This window comes from Mytilus galloprovincialis, chromosome 10, assembly GCF_965363235.1.
Source record: "Mytilus galloprovincialis chromosome 10, xbMytGall1.hap1.1, whole genome shotgun sequence".
Taxonomy (NCBI): Eukaryota; Metazoa; Mollusca; class Bivalvia; order Mytilida; family Mytilidae; genus Mytilus; species Mytilus galloprovincialis.
In genome coordinates, this window is record NC_134847.1 from 70,339,870 (window position 1) to 70,367,081 (window position 27,212).

A 27,212-nucleotide genomic window follows, 5' to 3' on the forward strand; every position below is an offset into this window, starting at 1 on the left:
TGAAGTCATATGTTGATACTATTGCAGAGGTTGGTTGTTGATCCCATTTTGGACTAATATTTGAACCATATTTGACGTTATTATGTAACTATGGTGTTGGTAATATGAGATGGGCCCAGAATAATTGACTCTCTTCAACAGGAAGGTCCTTATAATCCACCAGTATACAAAGAATATAGTTAAAACAACAAATATGCTGTTTCTATGATTTAAATCCAAGTGTTGAAATTATCAAAGAAGTAGGTCCGGTAAGACCTCTTTTTGGCCCCAAAATATAGCAGTTTTACAAAATTGTTAAAATGTAAACTTTTAGTTATTTATTAGACAGTAGAATGCTTCTGCTACATAAATATGGGCTGTTTTTGACAATACAATGCACATATATCGGGTACTAGCACCATTAAGTCGTGCTAAATTACTGAAATCTTCACAATTCCATCATTTTAGTTAAAATTTAGACGGTTTTCGGGTTAAACGAAAGTGGCCACATTCGTGTTCATCCTTAATATTGAAATGTAAGTTGTATTTTATGATAAGACATAACATATATAAAGGTTAAGGATGAACACGGATGTGGCCACTTTCATTTTTGACAAAAAACATCAGAAAAGTGACATTTTTCGGCATATTTGGTAGATTTTTGATTTTTGTGCTTGAATCAGAGCGAGTTTAATGACTAAATCAGTTAAAATCTTTCACATACACTAATTGATTCAAATGAAATAGACACTTAAGTGTTTAAAAAGTGGTCAAAATCTTTCGTCAGATGAACTTGAAATTTGAGGCCAAAATCGGTCCTTACCGGACCTACTCCTTTAGAATTGGAATAATTATAGTAAGATTGTAGAACAAGTTGCGATATGTTTATTGAAATAGAAGTAACATTAATGAGTTCGTTTGACAGACAAGACAATATATCTCTCAAAATCATATGTTTATGAAAAAAATATGCAATGATAAAAAAGTAAAAGTAAAATATTAATAGTACTGTAAAATCAGCATTATGAATTTGAAGAATGGACAAAAATGTGAGGTTTTTCACTGCGATTTTAGGAATATCTATATACAGATGAAGGTGATATCAAAATGTGAGTTCTTATTAATTGAAATAAATTTCATAAAAGAGTCTTTTGGACTATTTAATTGCTGCCAACTTTGTTATCAGGTCTTTGCCGATGACTTGTAAAACATGTTTGTCCTATGCTGAGAGTACTCCTGAAAGTATACTTCATTGACCTAGTCAGTTTTACTCATCAATTCTCTGATATTGATTCCATATTTTTAAGGAGCATGTGATTAATAAAAGCGATTGACATTTTTATGACAAATTTTGGCAGAAATATTGAATAAATGCCTATAGAAAGAAGATTTAGGGATAGCTTGCTGTTAAAACACAGACACACAAAGTAAAATCACTAATGAAAAAGGATTTTGATGATCCTGAGTGAATGCATATTTGAAACCTTGGTTGTATATATGATGCAAGTAAATTGTTGTACATCAAATACATCGACTAGAATCTAAAATTAAATGGGAAAAAAATTTCCGTGCAGATATGGGATTGGGAGGTTAAGAATAATTGAAGACAAAATGAAGTCACAATTTGTGAAAATCAGTTGAAAATGGAGAAAATAAAAGATAATACTGATCTAAAGCTTTGACATTTACAGGGTAATCTCATAAGGATACAATTTTTGCTGGATTCAGAAATGTGATTAGAAATTTTCATCTATTAGAATGTATAAAATTTAGTTCCGAATTTAAACAATAATAAAGTTGGTTTAGGTTGACATTGTATTCTAATGTGAAAAAATCAAGTCTCAATTTAAAAATATTTGATTTAAACCTAGGTTGGTTATCTACAGAAGTTTCAATAATTATTGCGGGGGGAACATTTTCTTGTTTATGGAGATTTTTTTTTTTAGCAGAGTTCAAACTACCAAAGCTATAAAGATCGTTTGTCAAACGATATCATTTGCATGTAATCCGCAAAAATTAGTACCCCACCAATATTGAATCAACATTATGTTCAAACATTTTTCAAAGTTTTGTAGTAGAATTTTCAAATGTTTTCATCAATAAAGCAAAGATTTTACAATTGAGAGCTTAATTAGCACTTATGTCAAAACTTTCAATCTGTGCTGTATGATATAATACACTATAAATTGTTCATTTAATGCCACTCCTTGTACACAGAAATGTTCAGTCCAAACTAATATTACTGTGCCATAACTCTATGAGAGAACCTCAATATATGAAACTCTGCAACTGTTCTAACTTTCAGAAAGCATAGATTTTTGTTTTAAAATGATAAGCATAGAATCATTCCAGGTTAAAGTTTCTATGGAGTGGGAAGATTTAAGAAACTGTTTGTTTAACATTTTCAGGGCAACCAATTTGATTGAAATCTTCCCTGAGGGACAAGTGGATGGGATTTAAAGAATTGACCAGTAGATTAATGACATCTTGGTACTCTTAAAAAAGTATGTGTCCAGGTTTCCTTTGTAAGAAAAATATGGTATATTGTGTTTTTTTTTCTTTCCTAATTTTTTCCCTTGAGTATAGGGAAATTAAAGCTATCAATTCTCATGTTGTTCGCCAGTTTTCCAAAGCTATGATGAGTATAATGAGGATACAATGGGAATCAGTAAATGTCTATAAAACTTACCAAATACGTCAATGCTATCAATCTGATGTTGATTCCTGTTTTATTAGATTGCAATACAAATTGATCAGTTTGTTAATATTTTCTGACATGAACATTTAACTGTTTTGTTGATAGATTGTATAAAGAATAAAAGAGAGATTTTGTAGCTAGCATAGATAGAATTAGATGAGTCTCTTGAATAATCATTGAAATTTTACGCTATTTTGTTGGATTTGTGGCAGTACTTCTGATGTAGAGAAATGTCAGTAAGAAACCCATCATTTCACAGTCTCAATGTTTTCTTGAGAAAAAAAAAATGTCTGTTGATGTCATATTCTATTGGGAATACATAGATAATTTTTTTTATCAAAAATATAATTTGATTTAAGTCTCTCTTTTTTAGCTCACCTGACCTGAAAGGTCAAGTGAGCTTTTCTCATCACTTGGCGTCCGTCGTCCGTCGTCCGTCGTCCGTCGTCTGTAAACTTTTACAAAAATCTTCTCCTCTGAAACTACTGGGCCAAATTCTACCAAACTTAGCCACAATCATCCTTGGGGTATCTAGTTTAAAAAATGTGTGGCGTGACCCGTCAAACCAACCAAGATGGCCGCCATGGCTAAAAATAGAACATAGGGGTAAAATGCAGTTTTTGGCTTATAACTCAAAAACCAAAGCATTTAGAGCAAATCTGACAGGGGTAAAATGGTTGATCAGGTGAAGATCTATCTGCCCTGAAATTTTCAGACGAATAGGACAACCTGTTGTTGGGTTGCTGCCTGTGAAATGGTTATTTTAAGGAAATTTTGCAGTTTTTGGTTATTATCTTGAATACTATTATAGATAGAGATAAACTGTAAACAGCAATAATGTTCAGCAAAGTAAGACCTACAAATAAGTCAACATGACCAAAATTGTCAGTTGACCCCTTAAGGAGTTATTGCCCTTTATAGTCAATTTTTAACAACTTTTCGTCATTTTTTGTAACTTTTCTAAAAATCTTCTTCTCCAAAACTACTTTGCCAGATTTAACCAAACTTGGCCACAATTATCATTGTGGTTTATAGTTTAAAAAATGTGTCCGATGACCCAGCCTACCAAACAAAATGGCCGACATGGCTAAAATTAGAACATAGTGGTAAAATGCAGTTTTTGCTTTATATCTTTGAAACTAAGACATTCAGGGCATATCTTTCAAGATTTAAATGTCCATCAAATTAAGATATATCCCCTCACAAATTTTGAGTTGAATCGGACAATCTGTTGTTGGGTTGCTGCCCTAAAATTGGTGATTTTAAGGAAATTTTGCAGTTTTTGGATATTATCTTGAATACTATTATAGATAGAGATAAACCGTAAACAGCAATAATGTTCAGCAAAGTAAGATCTACAAATAAGTCAGCATGATCAAAATTGTTAGAGGACCCCTTAAGGAGTTATTGCCCTTTATAGTCAATATTGAACAACTTTTCGTCATTTTTGTAACTTGTATAAAAATCTTTTCTAAAACGACTTGGCCAAATTTAACCAAACTTGGCTACAATCATAATACTAGGGTATCTATTTTTAAAAAAAGTGTCTAATGACCCCGCCTACCAACGAAGATGGCCGACATCAGTAAACACATTAACAGGTGAGCGACACAGGCTCTTGAGAGCCTCTAGTTTTTTTATCAAAAATATAATTTGATTTAAGTCTTACCAACAAGTATTGATAGATTAGCCATTATTATTCTCACAGTACATGCTGCTTACATACATGTATTTAAGTTTTTTGTTAGGTGATTTTTTTATCGAGGCTGTCTGAATTTTCTTCAGAGAAGACTTTAGAAAACATTCATTCTCAGACAAACAATTTATAATGCCCTTAATTGAAATAACTATGGATTTTAACAATTAGATAAAAAGCAATTTCATTTTTTTTGCACTTCTTATTGAGGGTGAAAGAAATTTATGTTCAAAGTAGTTGTATGTATCAGTTAAGTCTATCAACACTGAGGTAGGTACACTGTGCTCCTATCTTATTTGACTTAGGATTGTCAGTTTTCTTACCCAAGGTCAGTGGTTTTTAAACAGACACTCCAGCTTCATCCGCCAATAAAAGCCTTGGAATAGCACAATAGCACTGAAAGTGGTGTTTAACACCAATCAATCAATTGTTGTTTTCTAAACATTCAAGGACAAATATTTCATTAATGTTCAGGATGATACATAAGTCAAACATTCATATCGATATTACAATAGTAAAATGACAACCTTATTTCAATGAATGTTGTTTGTGAAACCTTTTTATAATAAGGAAAACAAAATAATACCCTGATTTTACAAATAAATGCATGTTGTGTGATATATCTCAAAGCTCTAAGACCATGCTAAGACATTTTTATATTATAACTTTTTAAACCAATAGTAGGTTCTGTCCTTAAAGCCCTTGTATATTTGAAAAAAAAATCAAATTACCCTTATATTTACCATTTTATACAAGAAAAAACTTTATTTTATTATGCTGCATTTAAGTTCTGAAACACTGAGTTCTACATATGAATGTCGAGAATGAGACGCAATAAACTTAGTACCACCTGAACTTATAATAGGTACCGTGACATTTTCAATATTAGACAGTGAATCTTGCAGACATATTAAGGAGAAGAAAGTTTTTAAGAAATCCATGGAGACCTTATCAAACTAGAAAACTCTTGTCTACATACGACATTGTCTTTTTTACAGTAAATTAGGTAGATTATTCTCATATTATGTAATTGGAAGTATTAAATAAGGTTTTATGGCAATGAACTTTAGAGAATGGTATGTTTGTTATAAGTTTTGGTGTAATTTCAAAGAATTTTCTTTAGATAAAATTTTCTTGTAAACAATTGAGGAAAAATGTCATAATTGCCATTTTTTCATCAAGCTTAATATTTTGTAGGTGTTAATTGGTTTATGTTTTTAAGTAACCAACACAAATACAAATATGTCAGACCATCAAGAACAAATGTTTGGCAATACTAATTTCTGGTATCTGTATCATATATTATAAAAACTTATATTTGGTTATTTTGAGTTTTTTGTTATAATAAATTGTAAAAAATTCAAAACTTATGTCAAAACATCTTATGCTATAACTATTAATGTGTATTCTTAATTATTATAATCTTTAGTTATATTGTTTAATTTCTTCAGAATAAGTTTCTTTCAAGTCTCTGTACTTGCACATGTATTCAATTCATAATCAAGAAACTGGCCTCAAATACAATTCTTTTTAAATCATACTCTTATCAAAACATCAACAAAATAATGAATTGGTAAATGATTCTTTACAGAGAGTATAAGATTAAGTTTACTCTTTTTAACTACAAAATGACATGATGTCAATACCAGCTTTATTCCACAGAGTCTGCAGGCAAATTTGTAATATTTAATCTTGAAACAAAGAATCTGTTTTTGAGCCTTGAAAATATTCCCACTTTCCATTTTATATATATATCAAAAGGTCAATAGTATCTTACATGCAATGCTTACACAAAATAGATATATACCTTAAAATGGAATATTATTTGAATTACTTCTCTGACATATAGATATGCCAATAATAATGTACAATGTCAGGCCTAAATTAATATATTGTTTGTTTCCCCAATCCCGACACTGCCAAGCCAGGTGTGGGTAGGTAGGTAGGGAAATAATTTTTTTTTCTTTTAAATAGCTTTAACATTATCAGACGATCCTGCAAGCCTGGAAATTAGAAATGAATAAAATAATATTTGACTAATAGTTTTGACAATAAAATTTTACGAGTAGCACCTTTTTTGCAGGGTCGGTTGGGAATGGGAAAACAAACAATATTTTATTTTAGGCTAAGGCCAGACTTTTTATTTTATCTGTTTAACGAGAAAATTTGTAAAAAATTAGGGTCGAGGGGGCGAAATAAAAAAAAAAATAAAAGTGCAAAATTGGTCCAGTCGACACTAAAAATAAAAATAAAACCATTATAAGTGACTTTTTTTTTTTTTTTTTTTTAGAATTTATCAAAATACAAGAACAATGAAATGAGAACAGACCAGTATATTAACCCAGAGAAATATAAATACATTTAGTTTATACATGTCTCTGGTTAACCCTTCTATTAATATAAACATAAAAACTATGTTTTGATTCTGTATTTCCACTAATATAGATCCATGGCACCACTCAAATATATCAACCTGGCTGCATAAACACTATATATGTATATACCAGACACCCAGTCAGGAACCTCTTAGTGTATGCAGAGACATATATATACACATGTGTATATATGTTTATACACATGTGTATATATGTCTCTGGTGTAATAGTCCCAGAGTTGAGCAACTTTAACCTATAAATTGAAACAATGCTTATACATGGAAATATATACATTAATCAAGAAGATCTAACCAAAAGTATGTTAATGTGTGTGGAATGCGTAATTTTCCCTTTTGGGATCAATTTTTGTCTGTCAGCAGTGCCATTCATGCGTCTGTAGTCATTAGCACAAGAATCCGGATTTCGGTCATAGCGGGTCCGTTTCCGATGAAATCCCGATTCCAATCCGTAGTTCTACAAATTTAAATGTCGGACGAAGAAAAATTTACAAAAATAAACGATGTTTGATACGCTATTTGGAAAGAAATATGACGTTTCTAATGCAATACATGGATGACAAGTTTACTTGAGGCTAATTTCATCAAGTTCTGATGAAGTAATAACTGATTTTGCTGAAATGATTTGATGTACGCTCTCGTGTAACAAGTATGAAAAGCATGCCACCAGCTTAAAAATCTTTTAGAAGAAAATATATCGTTTATGCCTTGAATTTCTTTACTTTTAAATGAAAATTGCTGTTTCATTGACTTGGTAAAAGTTAAATATTACCGATAACGAAATTGACTGAAAGCGAGTATCGTGAACAACACATTTTATTTTTTTCTGGGGATTTCGTAACAGTCGGCGGGAAAAATAATAATAAAAGTAAGAAGCACTACTTTTATTTTTATTCTAAAATCGGGAAAGGTGGAGTCGGCGGATCTCGTTAAACAGATAATAAAAAAAGTCTGGCCTAATTATACTGTATTGGTTTTCTCATTGTTGAAGGCCATATGCTTGCCTATGATTGCTTATATCCACTTCATTTGAATTTTGGTAGGTAGTTGTTTCATTGGCAATCATACCACATCTCCTTATTTTTATAAAGTTCATACACCTTTTCAACTTAGAAAGTTGCAAAGTTTGAGCAGGACATTCCTGTCCTCAGACACATTCTTCTTTTATTTTTCTATGCTTCTGGTTCAACTGTAGTTATAAATGTAGAAACAAGGAAAAGTTTGTTCTTGCATTAATGAGTCCTGTAGTTTAAGAAAATCACAGACAGTAGGCAACCAGACACATTTATAGGTATAAAGACAAGTAGAAGCTTGTTCTTCATTGATGACCTGCAGTCTTAGAAATCAGTAGACAATCAGACACATTAATAGGTATAAAGGCAAGCAGAACAAAGACTACCATTATTATGTGCCAATGTTTAATGTGAAAACAGTTTGGCATCATCAACTACTGTATTAAAACTGAACTTGTTTCTCATTAAAGTGAAAATGTTACCAAACCTCAAAGCACCCATTCAAAAGTCATTTCCATGTTATTTATATAAGAGCATCTAAATTAAGAGGCAACAACTTAGTAATAAACAAGATCTTTATTCTAAAAACATCTCTTTATTGTTTTCAGTTTTCTGTTTGTGTCAATCACATCTGAACTTAGGAAGCTTGATGTAATGTAGATATTGATTGGGAAGTAACTTGTCTCTAAAGTACATAACAAGATAACAGGTGAGTACACATACAACCATGAATCCTGTTAATTTAAAAAAAATGTTATGAGAAGTCATAGGTATTTATATGGTACATATATATTTTCACTGATATTTAAGTTACTTTTTTTAGCTTACCTGCTCCGAAGGTTATAAAAATGTGAGATTGCCAATGAGACTTATCTAACAGCATCAATATTACTAGGACTTCAGAGTTATAGGTCACCATACAGCCTTCAACAATTAGAAAAACGTATACCATATAGTCAGCAATATAGGGACCCAACATTACAAATTTCAAATGTTTCAAACGATTTAACCAACAATCAGATTATGACAAAAGGATGAACAAAAACCAGTTACAAGAGACAGCAACCAATGATAATCACAGAATTACAGATTCCTTACTTTGGACAAGCACATTAGGAATGGGGCATTTAGACATGCAAAACATGACTGAGAGATTTAGCTAGCTAGAAAACCATGTTTTATGCACAATTTTCTAAGTAAGAAAATGCCTGTAACAAGTCAGGAATATGACAGTTATTATCCATTTGTTTGATATATTTGAGCTTTTGATTTTGCTATTGAATAATTTAGAATTTTCCCAGGTGTTCTGTATTTTTGATATTTTACTTTTCACAAAATGATATATTTTTTATATGTAAGGCAAGTACAGCATATATAAAACTTTTAGTTCCCCTGGTCCAAAGAGTCAATTAGAATTATTCTCATTACGCCCTGTGTCCTTAAATTTAGCATTCATCTGATGTTGTAAACTTTGTCAATTATCTTTGCTGAACTTTCCAGACTTTCAACCAAAATAGGCCAGAATACATTACTAAGGTATATTGATTCATATGATATATCCAATGATGTTGATTAATTAACAAGGGGCCTCAGTGGCCAAGTGGTCTAAGTAGTTGAACTACTGTATCACTAACCTATCAACACTGAGGTTGTGAGTTTGAATCCTGAACAGAGCAATCTTAAGACTAGGATTGTCAGTTTTTATCCCCACGCAACGAAGTTGCTTATACCCCACGCAACGAAGTTGCGGAGGGTATAATGTTTTTGACCCGTCCGTCCATCCATCCAACCGTCCGTCCGTCCGTCCGTCCGTCAGTCCTGTTTCTTGTCATCGCAACTCCTCTCAAACCACACAACAGAATTTCACGAAACCTTTTCAGATAATAAGGACATACTATGCAGTTGTGCATATCGACGGGAAATTGCGATTCAATTTTTTTTCTAGGAGTTACGCTCCTTTGAACTTATTTACTTTAATGTACTACTGCAACAGTTTGTCATCGCAACTCCTCTCAAACCACACAACAGAATTTCACGAAACCTTTTCAGATAATAAGGACATACTATGTAGTTGTGCATATCGACGGGAAATTGCGATACAATTTTTTTTCTAGGAGTTACGCCCCTTTGAACTTATTTACTTTAATGTATTACTGCAACAGTTTGTCATCGCAACTCCTCTCAAACCACACAACAGAATTTCACGAAACCTTTTCAGATAATAAGGACATACTATGTAGTTGTGCATATTGACGGGAAATTGCGATTCAATTTTTTTTCTAGGAGTTATGCCCCTTTGAACTTATTTGCTTTAATGTACTTCTGCAACAGTTTGTCATCGCAACTCCTCTCAAACCACACAACAGAATTTCATGAAATTTTGTAGATAATAAGGACATACTATGTATATTGACAGGAAATTATTATTCAATATTTTTTCTTATACTTATTTAATTTCTCCAATGACAATGTGGGGACGTGGGGTATGTGAGCGTGCTCACTAAGGTTCTTTAATTTACCAAGGGTTGTGGTTCTCTCTAGGCACTCAGGCTTCCTCCACCAATAGAAATTGACCCCCATGAAATAGCCCAAAAGTGTTGAAAGTGGTGTCAATCAATAATTATTCAACAAGACAGCTGTTACTCTAAATACGACATGAAGATTAAAGAGCCAAAAATGTAGTTTTAGTTCTGTTGATCTCAGTATACATAGTTATATTGAATGGTTTTTAAATGACAGCTGTCCTTTTTATTTGGGGTCTTTTCAACTGACACTCAAAGTGCCATCTTCTTAGAACATTCTCTCCTGTTCTGTATACATGAATAATAACATTTAAATAAAGGCACTGCCACTGTAAGTCTGTTGATATAACATGCAGCTATTTAATTAGATTATATAATAGTAATATAATCAAAGGTATGGTATAATTAACTCCTATCATCTATTTATATAAAACAAGTGTAGTATCATTTGTAGTAAATGAAAAAAATCTCATGTTTAATTTTAGATGTAACAAATTATTTCATCTGATATATCAGAATTAAGTCCACAGTTAATCTAAAAATAACAGAACTTTATACAACTTTCTTCCAGTTACTTTCAAGTATACACTTCACAGAAACTGGAAACTATTGGCAATCTGTTTTCAGTATTATTTTTTTCTTTCTGTATTACATATTGATATTGGATGGGATAGCACCGAATTGAGATTCATATATGATTGAATGAATTTTAAATTTGACATATGCTTTTGTACGTGGGTCTTTTATTTTTCTCATTTCCATAGCAATGTATCGTGCAAATAGACCATCGTCATCTTCATCTGTACAAGCTAACTTCTGTTCTTCTAGTTTATTTTCAGTATTTAAGTTCATGGAATCTCTGTCACTTGACTGTGATGTCAGTAATCTGGTACCCTTTGCTTTTATTCTGGTATCATATTCCAGGGAATCAGTTTCTGATATAACTGTTTCTGGACCAGAATGTCTTGGTCTTTTCATTCGGGTACTACTCTCTGGTCTATGTTCAATTTCTGGTACTATAGATCTGGTCCCTGATATGACTGGTACCATTGACATTGTATTAGTACCATGATATATTGCAGGGTCATTTGATTGATCCTCAGAATGCATCGACATGTGATGATGCTCCTGGGCTTGCTGTATATGATAAGCATGGTTAGGAAGGCTTGAATTGGAGGATTGCTCTTCAGTTTCATCAGAAACTAGATACAATTCTTCATCAGTATCATAATCTTCTGGTTCTGTCTTACAACTGGTTTCCTGTTGATTAAAAGACATTGGGGTTTAAATTTGATAATCATTTTGTATGGAATTATTTTTAAATTGAAAACTATGGCATAAATTAAGGGCAACAAAAATCAAAACAAAAATAACAAGTTTTGTCAAAATTTCCTGACTGGATTTTCCAAACACATCCAATAACTTGTGCATCATCTTGAACTTTTGCCATTTTGAAGTCTACTTACTGTATGTTGCAAAACACAACAACTTTGATGCAAAATTAATAAAATGTCTTGGGGTTAGTGATTAAAGTAGATTGAAAGACAGGACACAGACATTTGTATTTTTGCCAAGAACATAATTTTTTTTTTTCATTTGTGAATCTTATTTACAGCATTTGTACAAAAGTTCATTCCCAAAACACTGTTGTAATTATGTACATGTTTTCATCTGTTTTACACATTTTGCAACCACCTATATGTGAAAATCTGATATATACTATACATTGAAGAAACTGTGGTAAACGAAACATGATTTTTCTGTTTGCTTAAGTTTTGATGTGACAGGACTGCTCTTTAAAAATGGACTATTTACCAGGTCTACTACATCACATGTTGGGGCTTTCCTGGGTATTATATGTTGTCTTAGGAAGCTATCCAGAGGTTCAAATAATCTCCAGGAACTGATGTAGACATCATCTGTCCCCATTCTCTGGGACTTTCTTATCTTACTTAACTCCCTTGAATAATATCCTCTCAAGTTAGATAACTTGTATTGTAGCTGGTCAACTGTTAAAGAATGAAGAAAAAAACCAGACATAAATATATGACAATTTGAGGATGGTATTTTTGCAATAGAAATGAGTTCATGAATTATTCTCTTCAAATTAACATAGAAGGTATAACTAATTCTTTACAGTTTTTTTTTTATATGCATTAAAACAATGCCGGTTCTTTGATCCATAATGAGCATATAATGGTTTACTTTTATAAATTGTGACTTAGATGAAAGAGTTTTCTCATTGGCACTCATACCACATCTTCCTATATCTATGAATGTATTAGTGTAAAAAGACTGCTCAGGTGTAATAACTGGATTGCCAATCTTATTTGTTACATATATTAAAGAATTTTCTGAAAGAATACAATTACTCATTGCATATTATTTATGTTTGAAAAACTAAGCCTCATGTGAAATTAACTTTGTACCTTTAAATAGATTATAAGTTCTTCAATGTATTAAAATAAAAATTGATTAGAACCCAGGTAAGATTTACAGTATAGCCTTTTACATATGTTACAGTCATGTCCAACAATGAGTACATATCAGACGTTATATATAGATTAGTTAATAATTTACATGTCAGAAGTTATATATAGAATATGGTTTATATATATCCTAGCAGATCATTTACCTGTAGCATCAAAGCCTGGATATTCCTCTCTCAGTGTATCAAGAATAGATAGTAATGCTTTCCTTCTTCTGTCTTTGTTATGATAGACAGGAGAAGACATATCCCATAGTCCTATATCACCTTTATACAGCTCTATAAGTCTGTCTGTCTGTGCTCTGGTTAAAAACAACCCTTCATTACAATCACGACCACTTTTCCTTGCATACATTTTGTTTCTTGTACAATAAAAATATTAAAAAACACATCTGACTAGTCAGACATTTAATGTATTATCTGTGTAACTGTGTACACACACATGATTTATTGGTTCTCTGACCTATTAATTTGATTGGTTGTTACAGACAGATAGCTCCAGGATCAATTTAAATGACATGCTTTGTCATTTGTGTCATGTTAAAGTTTGATATGTTGTTTACATACTTAATGCCACATGTTTCTTATTGATCTATTTAATGACCCTTTTATTGACTTCTCAAGGCTTTGAACGAATGTAGAAAAAATATAATTCATATGATATGCATGCGACTGTTAGACATGCACAGATATAATGTAAATTAGAGAATCAACATCCTTATATAATTACAGAGGAAGGTTTATGATAATTTTATGAGTCAGAGTTAACAAATTAGGGGAAGATTTTAAAGTTATTGAGGGAGCAAAAAGGGCTTTAAAATTGGAATGTCTATCATTGTATATTAAAAAAAAATAAAAGATTAAAATTCTTTTATAATTGTAAAGTTTTTAGTTTCAATATTATTTCAACTGAATTTTAAGAAAAAGAATTTTGTAATTTTATTACTATTTTACATTTTAAATTACATATTTGAAATAGACGGTTGATCAGTATGAAATAGATTTGTTAACCTATTGCCGCCAAATAACATTCCACATCTGTCAAAATCACAATGTTTTCAAATATTTATTTAAAACTGCCTTAAAAAACAATTTGACTGACTATGACTTTTCGCTGCTTGATTCAGCTTAAGTGGTCTACTGGGGGAAAAAAATGTTTTCATGTCCACTCTGACACAATGGAAATGCTCCAGCTACCGCAACAAAAGTTTGTGTACTTTTACCTTACAATGCACTGTTTTTTTATTGTGTATTTAAAATGTATTTTCCCTCCTGTTAGGAATTTCCAAACAAGAATATTTTACTGTTCCCTGAATGATGGTTTGAAATGAACTAAATTATTTTTGTCTAAAAAAAAAGCTGGTTTACTACATTTAAATTTAAATTATTTTATTTTTGAAATAACTATTTGAATAATATTTCAAGTTCAGCTTCTGAATTGAGATGTAACTGAACTATTCTTCCTTAGCAAATTAAATTTATTGGTGGACCAAATTTGTAATTGAAGGTACTTTTTTGTGATTGTAAAACGATTTTGTGAAACTTTCAGACGATTAACCGGTGGTATTTACATAAATAATGATGTATTGGTTAAAACTTGGAGGAATCTTCACTAATTAATTAAATTTCAGTGACAGATATATTAATACAGATTGACTGTAAATTGGATAACTGTGAGGTAGAAATCAGATTAACCCAAAATTTATCTGTGTGGAAACAGAACCAATCAGTGAATTGTTATACATATTGATGAATATCGCAAATTCTCATCTTTTTTTAAAATAATGTGAAATACACTCTAATGATTTTTTCATGTTTGCTTGACCTCTCACAATCTAAAGTGTATCATTTGAAAAATGGTTTTAAAATCCAGAATCTTAGTCCATTATACAAACTTAACAACAAAACGTGTAAAAAAATATGGTTTATATCAGCAGTTATAGATATAATATATAAAGGGAATATTAATTGGTATTTGGCTTTTCATGTCTTTCATTATCCATAATTATCTTTCACCCTTAAATCATGAATTGTCTCCCCTGTCTACCTCCTCTTCTTTGAGTTTATTCAGGATTCACATGTCTTCCACATGTTTTTGGAAGTGAAGTGAAGAAACTTTCTCTCTCATTAGCATTAAACATCCAGGTATCCTTTAACAAATTCTGTTACCTTCAACATTCTTTCACCCTAAAATCATGAATTGTCTCCCCTGTCTACCTCCATTTCTTTGAGTTTATTCAGGATTCACATATGTCTTCCACATGTTTTTATAAGAAAATGAAGAAACTATCTTCCTCATTAGCACCAAACACTATAAACAACCTTTACCTTCACCTAACTTTAAATAAAAACACTGATTTTTGCCAAACATTTGATCTGGATTGTAACAGTCAATTTCCACTGAAGCACCTTTACGTTTGGCTCCATTTCAGTTAAAGATGTTCTACTTAAATGATTGGTTTGGTATAAATAACACCTCTAACTCTGTTTTCTCAATCATCTTACTACTCCTGTGAAGAAGTTATCTATTGTTTCTTCCTGGGTATTATTAACTAATTTTGATTGATATTGTTTAACTATAGCCTGTGTGTAAGGTAAGATTCATTTCTATAATTGTTTGTTTCGTGAAAGATCACAGTCTTTATCAAGTTTTTCTTGATTGCTACAACTTCTATTTATAATACTGCTTGGAATAAAATGTTTAATTATCAAAAATCTCAGTAAAGATAATAAGGTTTTGAAAAAGTACCGAAGTGTTTCAAACACCGTAAGTGTCTCACTGGTACTTCATCTAGGTTATACTTTTGTCTATTTTACTTTTGCTCTGTCCTTATTCATCCAGTGCAGTTTCCAAATTAAATATTCATTAGGCACCACTGCTAAAGTAAAACTACAAACTGGACAAGGGAGTTTTAGTTTATTCAATAACTTAAAAATCTTGACTTATAAGTCTTATCACTCCCCCAACCAATCCCCTAAGTGAATTTTATAATTTGTATACATCTAATGATATTTGAAAGTTTCCTTATCGATTTTAATTTAAAGATATCATGATGATGTTCTTTAAATTTGGACTGTATTCAGGGGTGGATTAAGCCATTTTAAAATGGGGTGTTCCCAACTCAGAAGAAAGGGGAAAAAAAAGGGGGGGGGGGGGGGTTCCAACCACATGTCCCCATTAAAACACAGTTATCCAAAACAAAGGGGGAGGTAGAACTTCAGACAACCCCATATATGGCAAGGTTTTTAATTTTTGTGATTACTAAACCATCGTCTTTACCTTGGACAGTATATGTCAGTCACTACACAAGAAAAACAAAACTAAAAATGATTTGAAAAGTACTTTGATTCATCTATATCTTATCATGTGAGACTTTGTTTTTCCTGTGGTAATATACTGTGGATTCATTTATTTTCATGGGTACTAATTTTCGTGGTTTGAGGAAAACTTGTTCATGGACATTTAATTTCATAGTTTTGCTGAAACGTTCATACAAGCTATCAGAAAATTTGTCATTAGTTGAACATTTAATTTTGTGGTTTACCTATACCAATGAAATCCTCGAAAATTGGTATCCCACGAATAATAATGAATCCACAGTATACTGGTATCCCACGAATAATAATGAATCCACAGTAAATTGGTATCCCACGAATAATATTGAATCCACAGTATACATTTTCTCACCCTAAGTTCATGATGATGTAATACTAATGTTTTAAAAGCAGCCTGATATCAAGTCATATTATTAGTCATCCTGTTGAAGTTTTTATGTTGGAGAATTTTTGTTTTCAATATCTATCTATAATTTTTTTTTAGATTTGACCACATGATAGTAATTGGTTAACACATATGCATGTATTCTGGAGTAAATGGCTGAACATACAATACTAAACTAAAATCTCAATACTCTCATGTCTGAAACTAATAAAGGTGTTGGTCCGAGACCACAATTGTCGTCCCTTGATTTTCGTTGTTCACAAATATAGTCCCTAGTGTTGACAGTGGGTTACTTGCCATTAATTTTGATACCCCTTCCAAATTTATTTCTCTATGTTTAATGCCTCAAATTGCAAGTAGGGGGGTGAAATTACACTGTAAAAAAATTATGGGTCCAGAATTTTAAAGTAAAGTAGTGATTTGGTCCAGCTGAAAAAGGTTAAAAATTAGCACTTCGGAAGCTGTCAAAAGATTTCAGCCCTTAACATAAAATTGTCCATATTTTGAGTTAGAGCCGATGAAGTTTTCTATAATTTTGATATAATTTGTCCCAAAAGTAGTACAACACACTTTAAAAATTTCTTTGAGAAAGCGCAGGTGGGATTTTTTTTATTTTCATTTATGTTCTAAAAGAAATGCACTACGAAATAATTGTGGTCTCAGTTCTGTTGAAGTATTTCAATGTGATGACTTTTGTATTAAAGATTTGAATTTAAAAGTTAAAAGTCAGTGGTCTCACTTAATCTTCCTCCCACCATCCACCCTCTCACTTTTGAAATTTGTGAATATGTTAGATTAAAAGGCTTGATGCTTATTTTAGAGAAAAATTCTAGCTTAGGTGTTGTGTTCATACAGCCACAAGGGAGAACGGGAAATATGATATTAATGAATTGAGTTTTATGATCTATAACATAAAACTGATAAATATTTTGCTCTCACTTGAAATGATGAATAACAAAGCTATGGATAAAGATATAATTTGTTAATTTTCTGTAGGTAATCGAATATTTGATCTTGCATTTTAGAACTGCATGGATTGAAATATTTATGATCGCTGAATAAGATAACTGCACAGCCTATATGTAACTTTAGAGATCATAGGAAAGGTACAATGAGATTTCATTCTATCAGATCTTAATTAAAGGGGAACTGAGGGGGATATAATTTTCAGAACGTTCTGTAAGCTAACCAATTTGTATGGCAAACGATTTGTTATCGTGACTTTTGCAAGGTGAAAAAATAATTAAACGGCAGAGAAATGGGTTAGAAAGGGCTAAACCCAGCTAGTACAAGTATTTGTGAAAATAAGTTGGTGTACAGTATATGTAGTTTCAGACCTGGTGAAACACGATAAAATCAGTTATTACATTGGTTGCAATAAATTACATTGATTTCCCAGTTCAATTAAAACCGATAATTTCACATGTGAAATAAACGTGGTTATTTCACTCTCTGACGTCATACATCAATAGGCGTTGTCAAGACGTCGATAACGTCGGATCAAAACAAATTGTAAATGCGTAGGAAAAACATATAGTCCCTTACATTTTCTACATTAATTTCATAAAAAAAGCCATTTGACAATGCAATAAAAAGTATAACTAATCGCCGTATTTGAATATCAATAATTAGACAACTTGTGACCAAATGCCGCTATGGATTAAACTCGTGCTGCGCACTCGTTTAATCCATGCGTCGTTCGGTCACGCGTTGTCTTATTTTTTGATATTCAAATACGGCGATTAGTTATACTATAATTGTTTTAAAAAAAATATGAATTAATTCTTTAATTGGAAGGGGAACATCGAAACCAAGAGTCTAACTATGGATTCATTAATTTTGTTGGTTAATGAACAAAAATATTTTTACAAGATAAAAAAATGACGTTATTTTTTCAGTTGATATCGATTGTTCAAAGACATTTGTTACCATTACTTTTTTATTCACAAGATACTTGCTTGTAGAAAAATTAAATTTTGGTGAACATTGAAATTCATGATTCTCCATAAAACAACCATTAAATTTATAAACTTTAGTACCCTAGAAATAATAAAGAATTCACAGTACTTTAGTATACATAATGCAAGACATGGGGGTGGTAATTTTTGCTATAAAGAGGAAGTAAAATAGTCTGAGAAGTAGATGTTTAACTTTTATGAAGGTGCAAGCCAGTTCAACATAATGATAGTGTCAATCACTGACTTAAAATAGACAAATTTATATATTTCTAATTTGTTAAATTAGAAAATGGAAAGTCTAATTTCTTTTTCATGTGTTTCATTCTTTATTCATAAAGGTCAAACTATTAAACGAATTTTTACAACCTCTTTCTTTTTTCCTGTCTGAGAATATACATTTGCACTGTAAAAAGAAAGTAAGATTTAATGAATTTGTGAGGTTATTGGCATAGATAGATATAAGAAGTTATGGTGTGGTATGAGTGCCAATGAGACAAATCTCCATCCAAGTCATTTGTAAAAGAAAAACCATTCTAGGTCATATTACGATCTTTAACACAGAGCTTCGGCTCACTCCGAACAGCAAGCTTTATAGGGCCCCGAAAATGACTAGTCTGTAAACCCATTCAAACAGGAAAACCAATGGTCTTTTATCTATATAAAAAACCAGATATTATATATGAAACACTTATGAACCACATCAACAAACAACAACTACTGAACATCAAATATCTGTTTTGGTATTAATTGAAAGAAAATCAATTACATTACTGTAACTGACCGGTCAGTTTTCTACCATTTTCATTACATAGCTCCATCTTATATTAGTAAACATGAGAAATCATTTTCCTCCCAATTTCTTATAGAATCATCCAATATTTGTAAACATAGAAACATAGAAAACTGGTCGCTGTCCGATATTGGCGGGAATAAATCATAAAAGATAATCTAATGTCCAGTTTGATCAATGTAATGGTCAGTAAAGATCATATATGTTATATACTTGATAATTATATCTTAGGGAAAAAAGATATCGAACTTGTTAATTTAGGAGCTTTTCTCAGCTCAAATCAGTAGAAATCAATGTCCTTTATCATTTTTAATGGAAAAATAAGAAATGCAATCCAGTGGAGTACAGTGGCTGGTCACTGAATTTTACATTTTAAATTTGAATAATATTTTAAATTTGAATAATATAAATAAAATTAAAAGATAGTTCCTTGTTTTCTAGATATTGAAAATCAAGATATGTTGGAGATACTGACGTTTGTTTATAGACAAGTTAAACAATTGCTTACATACTGCATTGTTTTGACTGTATTGTATAGTGGTCTCATTGGAAATCATCTCCTTATTTCTGTAACTATTAACCTATTGGTTTTTAAAACAATCACAGAGTTTCGGAATAAGCAAAGTAAGCTAAATTGATGGTTCAAAAAAAAGTTCACTGTACAATGGTACAGAATTAATCAATATAGCTTTATAAATAGACAGTTTATATTTTCTTAGATTTATGTCTGCTTAAACAAACTACCTGCTACTAAACATCTGGTTTTCAAAAACATATAACATGTAACATTTCATGAGTTCACTGAGACATTTCATAAACATTAGGTTATAGCTGTAATTTGTGAATTTTGTCTGAAAAGAGATTGATGATACAATCTGAAAGTGAAAATTTATCATTATAAGATTATGAACTGCAAAACACTGTCAACAATATATCACTTTAAACAGAAGATCAGCTTAAGATTGCAAAACCGGTCTGCACTTCACATCTTATGCTCCCTTGATTATTGCTCTGTGTATCAAATAGTTCCTGGTTCACCCAAAACAAATGGTTTTTATTATAAAATAAGCTGACTTTGGAAAAGAACCTTAGATTTGCAACATTTAAGGACTTGCAACGGCAAGTCAGTTATTCATTTTGAAAATTTGCTGCAATTACCAGTCCCAAGTCATGGCACTTGATTTTTGTAATTTGATCAAAATGAATGGGTTTTTTGATTACTTTGGAGAACTTTATAACTTTTCAGTATAACAACTAAAATTAGTTTGAAGAAAACAAATATAGATTACAGGAAAGTGTTACTTTAGAATTTACAGTTTTTAAGAAAGCAACACGGAATTGCATGTGTTGTTGTGCTTAGTATACACCCAACATTCTCAAGCATGTTTTTAAGCATCTGGAACAAAAAATTGGTGTCTGACAACTATGGAAAGCTTGCATATATATGTTTTAAAAAAACCCACTAATATTGTCAAGCTTAATATAAAAATATAAAAGGAATTCTGTCAAGGAGTTTAAACTAGTTTTTGAGAAAAGTGTGAAGATTTTTTTTATTCAAGACCTTGAAAAATTCAAAGTACACATATATTGGCAAATGAAATAGATCTGTAAAGGGTATACATGTTACATCTCATCACTGTCAAGCTACCTGCTGAACAATTATGAAAACAGTCTGTTGTGTAGAGAAAAGTGTGACAAAAATACTTACTTTCATTCAACATATTGAAAAATTCAATTGACAACCAGGAAGTAAGTGTCTGACAAATTTGAAAGTGTTCACAGGTTACGATTCATCAACTTGAAGCTTCTGATGAATGTATTTATCCTTTGACAGTAATTCTGAGAAAAGGATTAAAATATTTCTTTTGCAAATAGATGAACAGACAGACAAGGTGATTCCACTATGGCCATTACTCATTTAAAACAGGGGCAAAAGATACTAGAGGAACAGTCGAACTCAGAAGTCAAATAATAAACTGACAACGCCACCCCTGCTAGATGAAATTCATGAACTGATGAACCATCATGATGGCTAAAAAAGGGAAAAGACAAGCAGACATACAAACAATCTTTTAAGTGGGGTATAAAGAAAAAACATAGAATGAGGGCTGTTCTCCACATCCAAGCTCAAATATTTATTTCTTTAACTAAGCTTATGATTTATATTTTCAGAAAACATGAGTGATGGGAAACAAGCTTTGTGCTCCATTACTAAAGAAGACATACAGAAATGAAGAGTATCCATGGCACATCAGGAAAGATTCACACCTCCTCAGGTAAAACACTCAAAACCTTGTGACTCCTCAGCCTTAGGTAAGATTCACACCTCAGGTAAAAACACTCGAAACTTTGTGCCTGTATTTCTTACTGTTTTTTTTAACAGATTAAAAGACATAAACTTCCTCAGGTAATTTTGACTTTTTTTACAGACTGATTGATTCACAGCTCCTAAATTAATCTTGACTGTTTTTATACGACCATTTAAGGGGAAGTATTATAGAATACCATTGTCAGTCCAACTGTCCGTAGTCAACATGTCGGACAATAACTCAAAACTGCACTATATCAACTTTTGGTTCATTTCTAAGATAGAAGGTATAGACTTGTGTGGTCCTTTACACATGCAACTATTGAGTTTATTTCATTGAAGAATCATTGACAGCTTATTCTTATTTGAGCAATATCCAGAAACAGTTAAAAACTGCTTTGCCTGGTCAGTCCATATCCAACTTCAATCAAATCCTATGATTAAAAAATAAAACTGACGTGAAATAAGCATACTGTACGTTGACTTTGATCTGATAAATTTATATTCTGACTTTTAGATGTTATAATTGATCTATTAACATATCAGACTAAGTAAGATATTGATATATTTTAGTTCTAAGTTCTTTGGTTATCTAGAAAATATTCAAATTAAGTAATTTATTATATTATGACCAATTAGTGGGAACAGCTGGGTTTTATGGATATCTAGGTTTGTTTATACTTTATACTTGATACTACAAGAAAGAACAAAATACTTGACAACAAAATTATCAGATATAAAATGGATTTATCAAGTTAACTTATGTTGGCTTCCTGTCCAGTAGTCAATATTTCATATACACTGCATATTCAGTATATTCTGCGACTTTAGAAAAGGACTTTCCATTAGGGGCAGAAAATTTACTTTACATATAGACTCATCAAAGAGTTGTTGTAAGGGTTCATTTTGTCACAGGTGCCAGTTGTATAAGTAGTTCTACTACTGTAATCACTAGCCATTCAACACTGAGATTGTGAGTTTTAAATCCCGCCTGTGCAGGTGCATCAGAGTCCAATCTTAATTGACTAGAATTGTCAGTTTCCAATTGAAGGTCGATAGCACTCTGTCTTCCACCACGAAACAGCCTAAAAGTGGCATTAAAACACCAAAAGTCAGTCAAGCAATCAATTATTTTGTCACAGGGGTCATCTTATAAATATTTTTACTGTCCAATTTTCTACATGAATTAAAACATTTCAATAATTTCTGAATTTACAGTTCCAATTTAAACCATTCATTGCTGATCATCATTGCCTTTACACTCCTCATAGTTCAATGGAAACCTCAGGTAAACGGTTTACTATCAGACGAATGAAGTCCAGGCATTCAGAAGCATCACAATTTGGTCTTGTTTGGGTCTAAATTGACACAAGATTGGCCAATTTCTTTTAATGGTGACATGTGATAGTCAAATTATTTGTGTAAAAATGGAAAAAAAAGCGGGGAGGGGACACTGGAAATTACAATGCTCTATTAGGAATACAGGATTCTGACAAAACAATAAGCAGGATAAGGGATCATACCCCCAAATAAGATCCCCTTAGAAATCAAAGATCAAAGTACTGGATTTTGTGTTCCAAGCATACAATATGTATTACTTGTACTAAAGGAAAGTTTTTTGATCAAGAGCCCAGGTAACCATATCTCCATAACCCAAAAATGAAAATAAATAAAAAACATAAATAATAACACGGGGAGGTAACTTGTATGTACACTACAAGCTGCTTTACAGTTTTGAGGGGGAGGGTTGTGATGACTATTGTTTAAGGCTAATTTATTTTCAATGATACAATATAAATATAGAAAATGACCATGATATTTCCTTTAGATTCATTTTTAATTCTGTAAACATGTTACACTGAACAAGTATGTACGGTAATGTCAACAGCTGTCAGCCACTGAATCACTCTTATGTTATACATTTCTTCTTTTATCAATTTTATGATTAATAATTGTAGGAGACTTCAAGTGAAATATTCTTACAGAATTTTTGTAAAAATGTGGATATTATCAAATATGCTGTTAGAATGAACAAAATATTGGTCTTAAAGGAAAAGGTTCTTAATTCGGACAAAATATATCGGAAGCCCGTAATTGTAAGGTAAAAAATGGTATTCACACCTTGTAGATTACATAATCAGAAAACATATCTTTTATATAGCCATGTAATGTAAATATTTCAACAGCTTCAGAAGAAATATATATTTATTTTAACAAGTGATTTCAACTATAACAATTGAAGGAAACTAACTTCTTGACGATGTTTTGGTAACTTTTAAAGATTACCATAATTTTACAGATAACATTTAAACATTTAAAAGGAAATATTTTGACTAAAGTTTTAAATGGTAGAGATATTTATATAGTCTTTTTTCAACAATAGGAGTTTAAAATTGTAAATGCTAGAATAAGCAAATAAAGTTTTTCATCCTTTTTGTAAAAATGTTGTTTTAAATACAACACTCAAACTATTTATGTGAACAGTTTAAAATCAGTATACAGGTTATATTGACAGCTTATACATATGATTTGACTTTTAACGTTTTTATGACTGGACGAACTTCTAGATCTGGTCTAACATCTTATTACCTGTATGTATAAAACTGAGAGGGCATTGTGACAGTGTATAACTAAGACTGGTACATACATACATATTTTATTTGACATCTTTGATCTGTACCTCATCACTAATTAAAAAGTAACGATGTGTTTTATTTTATTGTGGTCATTTGTGAACACCTTTTCGATCCTGTGATAGTTGACTTGTCATGTTATGGCCAGAGGCTCTTTGTTTTTTACTTTCCTTGGTTGGATGGTGGTATGTGGTGTAAGATTAGGATACATTGAAGAAGTCCTGATCGTTATTGTAATACCTTGTCATATTAGTCAAATGTGGACATTAATTAAACATGTGTTATCTGTTTTGAAGCATGGTATTTTTTGTTTGAAATAAACATACATGTGTTTATGTCAACTGAATGTTTTAGATTGGATTTAAAATAATGTGATTTGAAAAAGGGAACTATGAATTTTATTCTTCAACTTTAGAAGTTTGAGATTTAGAAAGGGACTATGGAATTTTGTCTGTGACTTTAATAGTTTGACAAGAAAATATTCTCTTCAAATTGGAAGGATGTGGACTTAGTATTGAGTGTTTTCTTGAAAAATGAGAAAGGATGCACAGAAAAAAGATAATAGATTGTAAGTATCCACACAAAAATAGCTTCAGTAAAAACTCCATCTTTTTGAAGAAAGCTGTCCATGCTTATAGACCCACAAAACAGAGTAATGATAATAAATTTCATAGCATATAAAGGAAAATTAATCAGAAAGAAAAAGATATTATGAATGAATGAATTTTGCAAACCCACTTATTTATACAGGTAGTTCTTCTGATATACAAAGCCTGTCAAATGGCAAAAATGGTCTTGCATATATACTCAGACTAAATAAGCAAGAGCAGAGTCCATGAAACATGCAAACGAAAGTGTTTGTATACATCAGTAGACAGATAAGACAATCCTGGACTATGCTTTATAAAATAGATTTCATTCAGACCTTACCATATAAAAAGACTTTTTACTCTTTAAATATGATTAAATATTATTATGATATGGTTTTGAGAAATGTCTGTAGTAAGTGGAGATACATATACATTATAGATAATTTTTTCTTGATGCAACGTTCATATATCTGAGAAATTCTCTCCTGTGATCCCAAGATGATCATTGTTTAAGAAATGTCAATGTAATGTTTCATAGCATATAATAAAATGCAGCTTTATACTGATATTGTTTAATACAATATCAAGCTGTTATATATAGACAAAATCTTGATCACTAGAATAGTTCAAGTGACAAGTAGTCCTCATTGATATGGTGGAAAAAAACAAAAAAAGTATACTTTTGGAGTTTAGTATGATGTCCATTTTCACTGAACTTAAAGTGCACATTTATTTAGGGGCCGGCTGAGGACCACCTTCAGAGTGCGTGATTTTCTCTCTGTGTTGAAGACCCATTGGGTGTCCTACAGCTATTATCTACTCTTTGGTCAGGTTGCTGACTCTTTGACATATTCCCCATTTCCATTCTCAATTTTATTTTGCTCACAAACATTTACAAGATATAATATTTATTATTATACAGTAATTTCTTCCAAAAAACTTAACAATGTACTTTTCTTACAAGTATATACAAGATATAATATTTATTATTATACAGTAATTTGTTCAAATGAAATTTGTCTTCTCCAAAGCCCTGCAGTTATTCAGCTAATTAAACAAGTGTATTTTGAATATGGATATATGAAGCATGATATTAGCCACATGTGGAAATATTCTCTTAGGGGAATAAAATATGGTTGAAAAATATAATAAAATTGATATCTGTTTGGTTTTAAATGGGCTCATATAAGATCTTCAATTGTATCTCTGTCCTGAAATGACAACCATACTAAGTGACAGTCTACAGACTAATGTTATTATACAGGAAAACAATGTTACAAGTATTTCAAAATAGACTGCTTTTAAACTCTCCATAATTCATTCATAATGATTTTTATAAATCAAATTATGAGGGGTTACAGTAAGTTAGACAAGAAAGTAATAAATTGATGGTATTAAACACATTCAGTAAATACACATACTGTTGACAAGGTATTATTTAAAGTTATAAGTAGGGTGAACATATTTATTCCATCTGTTACAGGGGTGGATCCAGTTATTATTAAAACAGGAGTTCTAACCCAGGATAAAAAGTGGGGGAGGGGGAATGGGGGTCAAACTGTATTTCCTCATTCAAAAGCAATAATCGTCAAAAAAAAAAGGATGAGTGGGATCCGCAGAACCTCCTTTGAACTGCCACTGCAATTCTTCATTATTTAATTGTCCAGATTAGCATCTTAGGTAGGTCTTTGATGTTTGAAATTTTCTAGCAAATTGAATGGTTGAAGACAAATTTAGTATACAATGTATTAAATTGGAGGAAATTTCTCAAATGTAATTTGCTTTGTCCCTTTTAAATCCAACTTAGAATGACATTTTCATATCCAAATATTATAAATTATATATACAGGTATGTCTGAACTATTTGCCACTGGACATTAGGCAAACAAAAAACACTCTTGCCATCCATAAGGGCATTACGATAAAGTAAGTTTTCATTGATAAAAATACCTCCTAAAATATTCCTAAGAATGTAGCCCAGTACAGTATACAGATGTATGTTTGATTGACAAAGTACATATGTAATTGAACATATTTTATTGTTGTTTAACCAATAATATTCATGAAGTCCTTCAAACTTCTCACATTGTTAATATATGACTGTTATAGGGTGTAAAGTCTTTGGATTTGATGGAAATCTAGCTCTTTGAGTAATTTCCCCTGATAAAAATTGAAAAAAGCGTGAAGAATTCGTAAATAATGAACATAATTAGTCTGGCAGTTGTCAAACAGTGATGAATACATTGTTAAGTTGCAAAGCTGACTTTTTATTGCAGCAGTGAATAAATTATTAGATTTTTCAATGATGATAATTTGTTTTGAAAGTTTATCCGAGAACTCTGGACAGTAAAGATAAAAAAGTTATAATGAAGATATAAATCTTCTTTCACTTACACATGTTAGATGTAATGAGCTGTTTACTCA

At 31.3% G+C, this 27,212-nt stretch overlaps 2 protein-coding genes across 11 annotated transcripts in view; one reads left to right on the forward strand and one right to left on the reverse strand.

Annotated features, from left to right (window-relative positions):
• Positions 1-2,466: 2,466 nt before the first annotated feature.
• The window catches only part of LOC143048264 (protein still life, isoform SIF type 1-like), a 96,671-nt gene continuing 71,925 nt past the window's right edge, over positions 2,467-27,212 (forward strand). For 7 of the 10 annotated variants that reach the window (XR_012969773.1, XM_076221840.1, XM_076221835.1 and 4 more), the window contains exons 1-2: positions 8,387-8,487; positions 21,430-21,533. Coding sequence is in view for 9 of the 10 variants with exons in the window: in XM_076221840.1 (XP_076077955.1) it covers positions 21,442-21,533 (92 nt within the window). In the remaining variant the exon portion in view is untranslated. Of the gene's footprint in view, positions 2,484-8,379; positions 8,488-21,429; positions 21,534-23,577; positions 23,667-27,212 lie in introns of those variants that run through there. The other 3 variants (XM_076221834.1, XM_076221833.1, XM_076221837.1) reach the window with 3 other exon arrangements.
• LOC143048262 (uncharacterized) lies at positions 10,796-13,247 on the reverse strand. Its single transcript, XM_076221830.1, has 3 exons — positions 12,936-13,247; positions 12,116-12,309; positions 10,796-11,560 (listed from the first exon to the last, which is right to left on the reverse strand). Exons 1-3 carry the CDS (start codon positions 13,141-13,143, stop codon positions 10,949-10,951), a joined length of 1,014 nt encoding a protein of 337 aa, XP_076077945.1. The 5' UTR covers positions 13,144-13,247; the 3' UTR covers positions 10,796-10,948.